The following is a 12,639-nucleotide window of genomic DNA, read 5'->3' as shown; positions in this document are numbered from 1 at the left end:
AAGCAACTTGTATCAGCTGGTTTTATGAACTAAACTTGGATAATACATGATGTATTCAGTGACTCAAGGTTTAATAGGTTGTGAGTCCATTGTAAGGTATTTCACTCAATGTTACTACAAGTATTAAAAAACAAGCATGACTTAATTATTAGTATACTTGCTATTATGCTGGGTAATAAAAGCCTGGAGGCATCAGTGCACACACCAAAAAGCCGAAGTAAAATTGCACAATGAGAGCTACCATTAACTTCAGAGCAACTATATTAAGTTTAACCATGTATCTCAATTCTCAGTGGTTAAGCATTTGGCAAGGATGTCATTTAGAGGTACCTCTAAATATACCACAAAAGCCACCCTCTACAGCAGTTTTTCCGGTCTATAGTATGCACACCACTGTCACAAGGCCACAATGTTACCTCCAGATTTGACCATTGCACATGATACAGAGGTCCCACTAACTAGTACATTTCCAGTGCAATCTCAAGCCACCAAACCCCCTTGGCAAAGTGACAGGTTCCACAGCTGACAGAGAAGCCTTTGTCACCACTAAGTAGTTAGTTCAAATACTTACAGTACAGCCTGATAAAAGTATTCATTTAAAATATTTAAAAGCATAACTCTGAGACAGCTGCTGTCAAAAATCATGTTACAGAAGCCCGCTCAAGCAAGTCCCTAAGTATCCTGAGCTGTAACTACAAGAACGCTAGTGATACATTACAGTAGCATAAGCCACAGAGGAGTGCACAGTGCAGGTGGAAATCCTGTATTACTGAATTTCAAACCTGTACTTTTGATTCTGCCCCAGTTAGTACTTCTAAAGTACAAAGACGGAGCTGGGATAGCGACCTTGTGGTGTCCAGAACTCCTCTGTGCTTGGTCCATAGCTGAACGAAAATTTGAAAGCTAAACGCCAGTGCGAAAGACCCCAATTTAGTCCAACCCCAAATTTAGCTATTTACTGCATCAAGGTAAGCTGTAATCCTCAGTTGTGTGACAGAGATAAACTGCATTTATAAAATAGTTTTCTTCTAAAGCAGTAGCCTGATGTCTTGCAAGTCTTTCTGATTTGCCAGCCAACTGAGATTCCTCAAAAGCAGCAGTTTACTCCTGTTTCACTAGTAGTCCTCTGCTCAGATTTCAACTAGAAAGCTATACTGTGGCAAAGCTGGCATTGAGAATATCTAAGAATATCTTAAAGTTGAACTCAAGTGTGGCCTTGCTTTGCTTTAGCATTACACAGTTGATTAAAACTGTGGTTTGGTGTGGAACCATAACGATCCTGGAGATAAGAGTACAGCAGAGGAAGTGTTTATTAGCTGGAAATCTTTTGAGTTGTTCTGAGAAAGCCAATTAAGGACCATACCAACCGCTTTGCCGAAGCCTGAAGGGCTATTTTGACTTTAAGTACTGCTGTTCCTACAACGTGAAAATAGTATCCTAAATCTGTAATTTACAGAGCAGCATGTTTTCAGCCACATAACCTACTCATGGTTTGGCAATGCAGCCTTAGGATCACTGAGACATGATAGAAATAAAGATAAGATGCCTGCTATCAGGAAGAAGTGATTTGTGAAACTACCCAAAACAAGTCTGATGGAGCATGTTCAAGAACAAGTATGACTTATTGTGACAACAATGTAACACCAACTCTTCTCTTTTCCTCTTATCACAACAATACATCAAGGGTTCTGATCAATGTTTCATTTCGACAGTGTCATTTGTTAGGCTGAAGAGGTTTCAGCTTTGCAGTTACACTGGACAATAGTACCTGTTAACAGCCTTAAGCCTTAGCAGTTTATTCCACAACCCCAAAAAAATTCTATCTTGCAGTCAGGGATTGTCAACCTAAGTTTCACTCATGCAGTTAGAGAAAGAAAAGTAACATTTTAGATAGACATATTTTACCTACACAGTTTCTCCTACAGTGGGTCATTTACCTCAAACTCCTGATGGTTCCAGGAGATTACATTAGCACTGCCAAGTTCTCTGTCAATATTAAATGCTCTCATCTCAGATTCAAGAGTATCTCTCAGTTCTTCCCGTGTTTTGAAGTTCCAAATCAAGTTTGATCTAGCATGATCCTGAAGAAATCTAAGAAAGAAGTTACATAGTTTAAACCCCTCAAAAGAGTATCTGAAAGGCAGACAAGACTCAGCTGGCAAGCTAGAGAAGATTAGCACTAGTGGACCTTAACTAGAAGGCAGTATGTAGTGGTCTCCAGTTTGTTACAGCAATTATGGCTGTTCACTTCTATAATGTTTTAATAGACATGGGAAGTCAGCGTATACCTGTTGTCATCCTTTTTGACGCACTTTGTTATCTGCGTACGACCAGATACCTGGTCATATGACCAGAAGAAGTGCAAGCTATTTATCACACCTTTCAGTAAGGGTTACAAGTGAACAATAAACCAGGGCAGCAGGCATGCACATACACTTAGTATGTTTTAAACAAACAACCAAAAAAATAAAACTACTTCATGAGGGAAAACAGAAGTTGATGTCTCAAGTGTCACAAGACAGTCAGTGAACATTCTTCAGCTGCAGTTACAAGAGAGCCCTTGGATCCAGAGCCCGGTTGAGAGCAGCACTTTACTACTCAAAGTTCAGGAATATGCAAACCTTCCTTTCATGCAACACTTGTGCAGAATTTGTGCAGAATATTTGACCTTAAGAAACATTAAGCACTGAATCAAACAGTTAATTCTACAGAATTTCCCCAAGATTGTTTTCAAAGAGTTTGTTGAACAGTCAAGCTTTATTAGTCCATTTAACATAACATCCCTAGCCATAGTAAAGTGGCATTTTTAATTTTTTTTCTGATGGAAGCCCCTCCCTTGTAAACTTTTGACAGTTTTAAGAACTCGCAGGTAAGCAACATACATTTAGGACCTGTGGCACTACTTGAAATCCAGTATCCATTTGTTTTCTCCTTGCCTGCCTTGAGCTCATTTTTATTCCAGTTCAACTCAGAACACCTAGAGCAGCTTACAGGTTGATGCACCAACACACTACAACGACTTTCAGTGCTACATTGCTTAGCTTTCAACAACACGCAAATCAGCACCTGCAACTTGTCATTTACTCTTCATTTTGATTCAAGGGGAAAAAAGGATGTGGTTCAATAACATTTGAGAAGCTTTCCAAATTTCCCCCTTTCCTAAACACAAACTAAATTCTTAGGATTTCATTTTTTCTAAATTCCTGTTACAAAGCACTTGCACTGCTTCAAGGCAGGCAGAAACTGGAATCAAGCCACAGCAACTCAGAAGATATTAACAAGAATATCCAGCCAGGTAATAAGTTGTATCTGAGACCACCACATTTGTATTTTACCTGTAATAGAAGAGATCCCAGTTTGCTTCTATTTTTATTCTTTGGCGTCGTTTCCTTAATATCACTGGCTTTTGCATAATGTTCTGCAGAAGAGCCAAAATAAGACATTAGTAGGACAGATATTCCCCTTTTTTCTGTTTTGAAATCAAAAGTTGGGTTTTCTTTACTCCTTCAAAAGCCACACTAAGTTAAGCCTCATTAATAAGGTGGTCTTTTCTAGCAAGAAGCAGCAACAGACTTTCACGAGTGTTATTTACACCAAGTTAAACCATGCCAGAGAAACCTTCTGCTGTTCAACAAGTCATTAATTTAGAAGCAAGTTATCCCTGAGAAAAGCTTGGCTCCCATCACCAAAGCTGATGAAGGGGGAAGCCCACAACAAGAATGCTTTGCTCTTGAAAGGAAGTAACTAGAACAAGTCACAGGAATAAGACACAAATCTGACTTGGCTGAAAGGTTCCCTAGCTTGCCCAAGCATGAAATCAATGTTATAGTCTACATGAGGTACCACATGCAAGCAGAAGTCTAACCAATGCAATCCACACAAGTGGCAGAGATACACAGACTCACCATATTGTTTCTGTCCTGATTGTGATGGAAAGTTGGAAGAAAAAGAAAAGGTACATTTAACAAGCCACAGCCACTGAAGTAATTCAAAGTGGTAATACCAAACTTGCTACTGCCTTTTCCAAGTTACACTTGCATACAACTGAAATTAAACAGCTCAGAACTCCAGACAGAAAAGCTGTCGTTTAAACATCTTGTCTAGATACTGAGTTTAAAGTGCAGTTTACCCTTTCTCCACCTTCTTCCACATTTCTCCATTAATACTTTGTTTTTAACCCAGTTCACCATTACAGAATTATTACCTGTGAAAATTCTGCGCTACAGCCTACATCAAACTTGAGTTAGATTTTACCAAGTTAAGGTTTTCCTAAATTAAAGCTTATCATTACATCAGATCAAGTACAAAGACAGGCATTTTCAATACTCTGCATTGCATTGCTCTTTTCATCCTTCCTTGCCTATATAATAGTTTGTTTCTTTTCCAGAATGCACAAAAACAAGCTTAGTCAGTAGACTAAAGGAAGGAAAAAGTGTAATAATTCAAAGAGTTTGTCATACAGAACATAACAAAGTTAAAGGAAAAAGGAGATGAACAGTATGAACTCAAGCAGTGCTTGAGCTGTCCTCTTACAGTATCAGATCAAAACAGTTACTTATCACTTCAGTCTTAACTGTGGTTTTATACATAGTCTTATGTTGCAATTTAAGCACTGAAGTACCTGTATTCAAGTCAAGCTTCTCCAAGCAGGTTTCCTAACTAAAATCCTACTAGCATAAAGTACATAATTTTAGATGCAAAGAATGCTCATAGCTCCTTCTGAATGGAGTATAAAAAATGGTTTTGCCAGATTAAGGAATTTCCTATTCTCCTGTATAACTGGAAGATTGGATAATGTAATCCTGGAAGAAATGCACGTAGGGTGCAGTCCAGTTTGATAAAGTTGGCTATAGCAAGAACAAGCTAAATCTTTATACATATGCTGAAGGAATCTATTTGCCTGCTTTACATTCTCCTTGGAATCCATTTCTAACCCACAACAAAGAGTAGTAAGAGACAGAGAGTTTGCTAAAAGGAAGCAGAACTATGAAGTTTCTCACATTCCTACAATTCTATTTCTGTTTAACTTCCCTCTGATTTCATGGAGTTGCAAGTCTTCCTCTCTAAAATTAATCAAGTTACTGTAGCAAAGTTTCAGACAGTTCTACCTCTTTTTGAGCTATGCCCATTCTATCTCTCCAGTGCATCAAGACGAGATCCACCTTCTCTTTGGCAAATTTTTCAACTTCTTTTGCAGCTTTTCCAGCCAGTCTCTGCCACTCCGGCACTTTATTAAACTTGCCATACTGATCCTGCAGAACAAATCCTATTAGTCATTTGCAGCTGCAGGTCTATCAACATGTTTGATACAGGTCAATGCAACACAGTCAAGTGTCTGTATTAGAAAAGTCACTAAGACTGTACATCTGTATAATGGAAGAGGTAAGACAGGTGCATTTACTTACAGTTGCAATTTTTAAGTTATCTCTAACATGCATCCTATCAGCATCTTTTTCAGGAACAGGATCAGCACTGTCAAGGTATGCCAACAAACCTGGTGGCTAAAAAATATTTAAAACCAGTGTAAACACACATGTGGCTAATGGAACAGAAACCAACACATTAGGTAACAATTTCTTTAAATTAGAGATTTCAAAACAGAATGTATAAAGCAAGCATGTAAACCTACAGCAGCTTTTTGCTTTTATTAGTGAAATGCCACCATCTTCAATAGAGGCACATAATTAGTTTCAGTACAGTGAGCTCTTGCCTTTCTCCCATTTCTTAAAGGAGCATTAAATGAAGGTAAAGACTGCAGGAAGAAAAGAGCCAATCCCATAGCAGTATTGAGGGAGATCCATACTGTAACCCTAGAACCCATTATACCCTCTGATATGGATTGAATGCTGCACGTGACATTAGAAATGAGATAGTTTCATTTGAGTAAGCCTTCTGGAAGATAGCAACCAAGATCAAGATAGTTTGCTCTACCGAAAATGAAGGAACTGCCATTTTGAATTTAAAGTTGGTACTTTTCCAGATTTAGTAATTAATTAGAACACTATTGTTTGAACCAGTTTCACTGAAGTAACATAAGCAAGAACCTTTCAGGAGACTGTAAGGGTGAAAGAACATGGGAATATCAGCCAATATATAAGTACAGCTGTTATAAGCAAACAGAGTTGGACAGTCATGAAAGCACAACTTTCTTACTGGCACTAAGCATTAGACACTGCATTTACTGCATCTCCCATGTTTTTGTCCTTTTAATAAAGAAAAAAGTTAGAAATCTTATTTTGTGTCTCATATGCCCTTTTTTAAAGTGGCAGTGAAGTAGAATCATACTTGAAGAATCTGAGATGTTTTGCACTAGTCATCAATATCCTCCAAATTGCTGACGCCAGACCACTGATCTCCCAGGCTAGACTTCCCCCTTGGAGGGGAAAGGGGACATGTTTGCTCTACAGGTTATCTCAAGGTTTCTAATACTACAGGCTTTTAGATTTTATTCTTTCCCTACACCGCATCCCATTTTTACTTACCAAAATACGTTTCAACAAGTTCATAGCAGTTTTGTTCTCAGCTGTCCAGAGGCCAACCAAATGTCTACTTAACTGCCTGAAAAAGCCATTTAAATTAACAAACAGAAAATCAGTATTTTAAACATATTTTTAAACCACTAAACTGACACCCTTACCATGCTGGTGAAATGAAGATGAGCAAGAACTTTGTGCTCTTGAGTAAGAGCACAAAGCATTATATTGTTCCAGTTCATGTTTATGCTTAGCATGCTTTTAAGTGTTGCCTTTAAGAAGTTCCAGTGAAGTTAGTGGAACAGTAGCAGCACATGCTTTTTGATCTAGACCTCAAAAGAACACTTGAGCAATAGAGCAAAAACTAAACATCTAATGACAAGTGTAAGTTTATCCAGTCAATCTTAAGTTAAAGTTAACAGTTCTTGATGGCTTCTAGACTCTTAACTGCTCTACTCGAAGCTCTTAAAACCAGTTATAGGCTTCCACAGAGGCTTTCCTAGCCAGTCTTCTATGCCTACTGACACTTTCTGCCAATATTTGTCACTAGGCTTCCACTGCAATGACCTGAAGCATTGCTGACATGCAAGTGAAAAGTGGTAGATCCAAACAGAACTAGTATGACAGGTTTCATACTAGCTTTCTCCTAAATGTGGAGATTAGGGGCAACAAGATCCACTTGTCAAGACATTGCTCAGCAACACCAAGTGCTTCAGGAACGTGCAGTTAAAACTTCTATAATGTTGTTCTTGGGTGGAAATAATTGAATTATCACTCATCCTCCTCAGCATGCCCTAAGGCTCAGTCTCAGATATCAATGACTGCTGAATACACAAAATGATTTCTGTATGAGAAGACTTCTCTCTCAGATGAGATGAGTGACCCTAACTGCATGCAAGATGTCCAAGGTGTGGACTCTGGGATTTATACAGCTGTAAAATAAAGCTGAACCTTTTTGTACATTCCAGACATTCCACTTGCCTTTTCTTTTCCTGCTTTCAGAAAAAAATTATAAGAAAACTTGAGCCTTTAATGAGTAACCAACCCAAGTCCCATCTTGGAAAAAAACCCAAACAATTAAAGGTTTATTAGGTGGCTGCAGTCTCAGCCAAACCTTGCCCTACTTAAACATATCAGCTGCTGAAGAGAATGCTCTCCTAAAAAACTGCAAGTTTTCTTCCCTGACCTCCCAATGTTTCTAACATTAGCTAAGCCATTACTTAAGACTCTTTAAACATAATGTATCAAGTGAGACTGACATACCTATTTGTAAGCATCCTCTGATCTGTGCTTATTGTAAACATAGCAGTGTGTAAGTGACGAGGTAAGGCACCTTCACTGAGGGCAAGATCTTGCATTTTGGTAGCAATCTCTTTGTCTCCTTCCTTGGGAAACAGGGCAAGATGATTACTAAAGAAAGAATCTTAGTTAAGCTGCTTTTATCTTAGTTTACAGTTCCAAGGCCTTCTTGACCATCAATTATGTCAACTAATAACCAAAAGCCAGAAGCTGTAATATGATGGGCTTTATGTGCAAGTTCTTAATAGCAACTGATCAAAGTTGTAGTAAAGCCACTGACCAGATAATTCGTAGTTATACTTTTGAGGACAGTAACTGAAAAGGATAAGATGCATGTCTCCCATGATAAACCAGGAGATTGGTAGCACATTTACAAGTACAACATCCACACTGCAACTTTAACTTAGGGTGAAACAAAGAATGACAGCCACGAGTAATTGTTTGTTGCTTGACTTTGGTCAACGGTAACCACTTAAGAATAGCTGGTGCTATTTGGTTTAGACAGCCACTCAGTTGAGATTCACTAGTTGCAGGGAATAATTAAGAAAGTTTTCGCTGCATTTTTACTTCCTCATGTCCCACTGCAGTTAAAATTACAGGAGTTGTAACAAACATCATAGCAACTTTTAGCTAATGTTATATAAATGGTATATAAAGGGAAACTTCTAGATTTTTTAATACCTCTATTTCAAGTGTTCATCCACTTCCATTCCAAGAGAGTACTAGATGCATTTCAGATGCATAAGCCATTTTGATACAATGAGGCACTAACTTTAACCCTGAATTTCAACACAGGAAGTGTCGAGAAGGAGTTAGCAAGGTCACCCTACAACAATCACGAGCAGCCCTTGAGGAGTATGGTCTTGGCCCATACATCATGTGGTACGGAAACTAACAAAGCCAAATCATCCTTTGCTGAAGCAGAAAGAACAAGAACCGAGGCTGACACCACTAGTCTGCTCTGGGACACTACTGCCTGCTAATCCCAGTCCCATTCCATCTGGCAACACGTCCCGGAAACACAGCCTCCCCTCCTTGAAGGACTCGCTTTAACATGCAGAAGTCTGGTGGCTCTGAGATGTGTGACTGAGCCTCATACATTAACAGCCAAACCTGGACTCAGTATGAAAACATGCAAGACACTAACTAAAGTCCCAAGTGCCATGCCTTCCAAACCCCCAAGTGTAAGATAAAGCAAGCTGCTATATTAAACCACTAATAATTAAGCAGGTGTTCTGTTCCTCACCTCCCCCAATCCCCAAGAGAAGCTAATAGAACAAACTTCTACTATCAGTAAGCAATTGCACTTTCAAAATAGACAATACATATTTAGTATTCTATCCCAGGTAATAATGATAAAAACCTCACCTCTATTATTGCCTTCATTACCAAACCTGCTCCTTTCACAATTGCCATGGAAGGGTGCTGCAGTGGAAAGTTGACAAAATAATTATCAAAGTGCAAAATTTGAAGATTGTATCATTTGTGATTCAGTTTTCTTAACTCAGCTACACAGCTGTTCTAATTCCAGTTCTGAGCAGAAGTTAATCTTTCAATTTTGTGCAAGTTAGCCCCAGGAAGTGTTCCTATCCCCTACCTTTAAACAAGAATCTCTCATGCAACTATTAGACTGAATTCTTCACACAGAACAGCAGTATGTATCAGAGAAGCTAGAATGATGCTGGGGAAACTGACACAGGCTAACACTGACTGAGAAGCAGAACACCACACTGGTTTTACAGAAAGGAAGCACTGACATTTTAGCTAAAATTACTACAATTTTTACAGGTTTACTACTGAAGAGGCTGTTACTCCTGTTTTGTAACTCTTCAATCTCATTTGCTGAGGCAGAAACAAAAGCTGGCAGATTCTCCAAAGACAGGAAAATCTGTGTCTGCTGAACGTAGCTTAACTCTGAACTGGTAATTTAAAGTGCTTCTAGAAACAAGTCTTAGGTAGTCCATTCTACAATGACTTGTCAAATCATTTATTACAGAGTAAGCATCTCAATCTGGTATCTGAAGGTAAACCAACAGGTCACTAAAAAACTCACCAAGGTAGAAGAGGCTTAGGCACATTAACCAGTTAAATAGTAGGCACATCTGCCTTTTGTGTTCACTGACTATCCTAAGACCTCTGACAATAATTTTAAAAAGAAATCTCACCTGAAAGAGCTTAAATAGTGTTCTTCCATTAGATGCCACCATTTCCAACAACATGTCAAACTGCTGCCCCTCAGTAGTCTCACTATACGGAGCACATAGGGCAAATGTCAGGAAGTCCAGAAGCGAACTAATTACTAGGGCACCTGTCCCATGATCCTGAAATTAGGAAGACAGGTATGTAATACAGATACATTGATTCTGCCCTGCCCAAGAGTATTCATACAAATTTCATTCAGTACTTGTTATGCTGAAGGTGCACTTTCCTGTCATATCATGATACAGTCTGCAAACAAAAACGACAAGTCTAAAATTTGTTATTACTACAAGTATAGCAATACTCTGGTAAAGTATTGGCTCCTCAAGCATACACTGAGGACCTTGTATACTGGTGTGCTACGACTTATTTTTTCCAGTTTTAATCCCATAAGTACCATGTTACACTACCCTTTCAGTTCAAAGGAACACCTGATTTCCATGTTAAAAACGCACACAGTTGTTGTATTCTAACCCGTCAAGACACAAACCTATTTAGAAGAAGCCTCAGTGCCAGATATAGCTTTATTTTCTGCACTTCAATTGAAGGTACAAATACATTCAAAGATGTGTCCAAGACAGACAGAAGTGTTTTCATTGCAATTAGGAAAGGCAGGTAAAGAAGCTGTTTTCCAAAGTCGACTTACCACATGGGAATTGAATTTCTCTAGTAGATTTTCTAGAAATTTCTTGGAGGAAAGAAGAGAAGCTTTGTTCAGCTGCTCTTGCCTCAAGTCGTAGTCATCATGCATGGGCTATAAAAAAGAAAGCATTCTCTGTGCACTCACATTTCAACTCTCAGTTCTTAACAGCTGTAGTCCAAAAGCCACACTCTGAAGCCACACAAAGTACATCCCACTTCAAGTTCGGCAAGAAATCATTATACAAGTTATTTCATGTCTGAGCACACTTGAAGTTGAAGAGCAATCCTCTACTTTTAGATCTTTGGATAGACTGAAGGGCACACATGCCAAAGTGAAAGAATCTGCAATTTAATACTTACACACATAAGAGCACAAAGCATGTCAATAGAGGCATGGGTTACTCCATCATTGTTCCTTTTGAGGGCTTTCACCACCTTCACTCCTAATCGTTCTCGAAATCTTTTGAAAGGAAAGCAAAACCACCAAGATTAGAGAGGAAACAGTAATCTTATTTTTAATATAAAAGTCCAGCTGGGGACCAGAAGTGGCCTGCTGCCATTGCATTTGGAAAGCCAGTAGCTTGACTTTTAGATAAATTTGAAACTCCTTGGTAGGAAACCATTAATATTGACTTCACTGTTAACAATATTCCAGGATTATGCTCACCAAAACAAAGATATATTTCTGTAGTTACAGGGTAGTGAGAGTACAGGACACTACTCCCAGAGAATCAGAACTTCATAAAGGTCAAAGAGTAAGTGCTTGCTACTCTTCACATCATTCAGTTGCCCCATTGTCCAGAGTAAAAAATACTCCAAATTATTTTTTATTTTCAGAAAAACTGATCATCTTCTACTTCCTTATGTTATCCAATTAAGAAAAACTCCAAGCAGCCCGTACTTTCTGCAGGAGTACAACTCAACTTCCCACATCAAGTTTTATCTTGTGTTGAACTGAAGACAGAAATGGCATCAATATATTTCAAGGACCGATGAAGGTACATTTTAGAATATGTGACTCAGGGCAGTGAGTATTTAGCAATGGAAGAATAAGCTTTACATACTAATGATTGATCATTTGGGTTCTCAATTTACATTAAACCCTGATGACAGCCTCATGCTACTAGAAGCAATCGTGTACAGTCTTCCAGTGATTTTCAGAAGTGAGACTTAACTCCAACTCTGTTTCAAAGATAAGACATCAAAAGCTCAAGAACTGTTTTCACCTACTACTTCCAAGCTTGAAGAGACTTCTCACTTACTTTGGAAGCTGAGTAAAGGCAAGGAACCCCGCTTTTGAAGCCACAAGTCGTCTTACTGCTTGAAATTGGCTTTCAAGCTCTGCATTAGATGCTGCAATATCTCCCTCTTGCGAGAGCAATGCTGTTATGGCATTATTAATGAGTTTCTCCTTGTTTTCTGAGAACAGACCCTGGTTAAGAAATAACACATATTAATATCTTCATGCATTAACAACATTTTTAAGATAATGGGCAGAGGATTTATTCTTACATCTTGTGTAACTGCATGTAGTACCCCACTGTAGGAAATGTTAGCATTGAACCTGAACACAGCATCTGCAAAGTTACCATCTGGAAGAAGACATAACAGAAGTTAAATGCACAGGATATGACTAAATATCTGGATGCTTTAAGAAGCATTATAAAGCCATGTAATAAGCATTAGCTTACTTGGAGGAGCAGCCAAAAACCTCAGATGAAGACTCTCTACTTCTTCATCTACAGGCATACTGAGTAATCCCCAACGCTGGCCTTTGTGTGTGGCGGTCATTTTCACACAGACATCTCTATTACCAGAAGCTCTCACTCCATCCAACAAGCTAGCCAGGAGAGAATCTCTGGGTTGAGAGAAAAATATACAGATAAAATTAAGGTAAGAAAAGTGAAACCAATGAATCAAGTTATAAGAAAAACAGGCACCCCAAAAAAAAATAATTTAAAAAAAAATAATCAAGCACAGAATGAAAGGCAGCAATACTTGGAAACGCTTACTAAAACTGGTACTA

The 12,639-nt window shown here is 38.6% G+C and overlaps 1 protein-coding gene across 3 annotated transcripts in view; it reads right to left on the bottom strand.

Moving 5' to 3' along the window:
• The window catches only part of DNAJC13 (DnaJ heat shock protein family (Hsp40) member C13), a 54,800-nt gene that overhangs the window by 25,675 nt on the left and 16,486 nt on the right, over positions 1 to 12,639 (bottom strand). For 2 of the 3 annotated variants that reach the window (XR_007888624.1, XM_051610733.1), the window contains exons 10-23: positions 12,305 to 12,471; positions 12,126 to 12,205; positions 11,876 to 12,045; positions 10,974 to 11,073; positions 10,618 to 10,725; positions 9,938 to 10,093; positions 9,141 to 9,197; positions 7,737 to 7,858; positions 6,483 to 6,558; positions 5,406 to 5,501; positions 5,109 to 5,252; positions 3,906 to 3,920; positions 3,336 to 3,418; positions 1,938 to 2,091 (exon numbers count right to left, since the gene is read on the bottom strand). Coding sequence is in view for 2 of the 3 variants with exons in the window: in XM_051610733.1 (XP_051466693.1) it covers positions 1,938 to 2,091; positions 3,336 to 3,418; positions 3,906 to 3,920; positions 5,109 to 5,252; positions 5,406 to 5,501; positions 6,483 to 6,558; positions 7,737 to 7,858; positions 9,141 to 9,197; positions 9,938 to 10,093; positions 10,618 to 10,725; positions 10,974 to 11,073; positions 11,876 to 12,045; positions 12,126 to 12,205; positions 12,305 to 12,471 (1,528 nt within the window). In the remaining variant the exon portion in view is untranslated. The remainder of the gene's footprint in view (positions 1 to 1,937; positions 2,092 to 3,335; positions 3,419 to 3,905; positions 3,921 to 5,108; positions 5,253 to 5,405; positions 5,502 to 6,482; positions 6,559 to 7,736; positions 7,859 to 9,140; positions 9,198 to 9,937; positions 10,094 to 10,617; positions 10,726 to 10,973; positions 11,074 to 11,875; positions 12,046 to 12,125; positions 12,206 to 12,304; positions 12,472 to 12,639) is intronic. The other variant, XM_051610734.1, reaches the window with a different exon arrangement.

Source organism: Apus apus, chromosome 2 (assembly GCF_020740795.1).
Source record: "Apus apus isolate bApuApu2 chromosome 2, bApuApu2.pri.cur, whole genome shotgun sequence".
NCBI classification, from domain to species: domain Eukaryota; kingdom Metazoa; phylum Chordata; class Aves; order Apodiformes; family Apodidae; genus Apus; species Apus apus.
The sequence above is the reverse complement of the archived record's forward strand: the minus strand, read 5'-3'. Positions and strand labels throughout refer to the sequence as shown.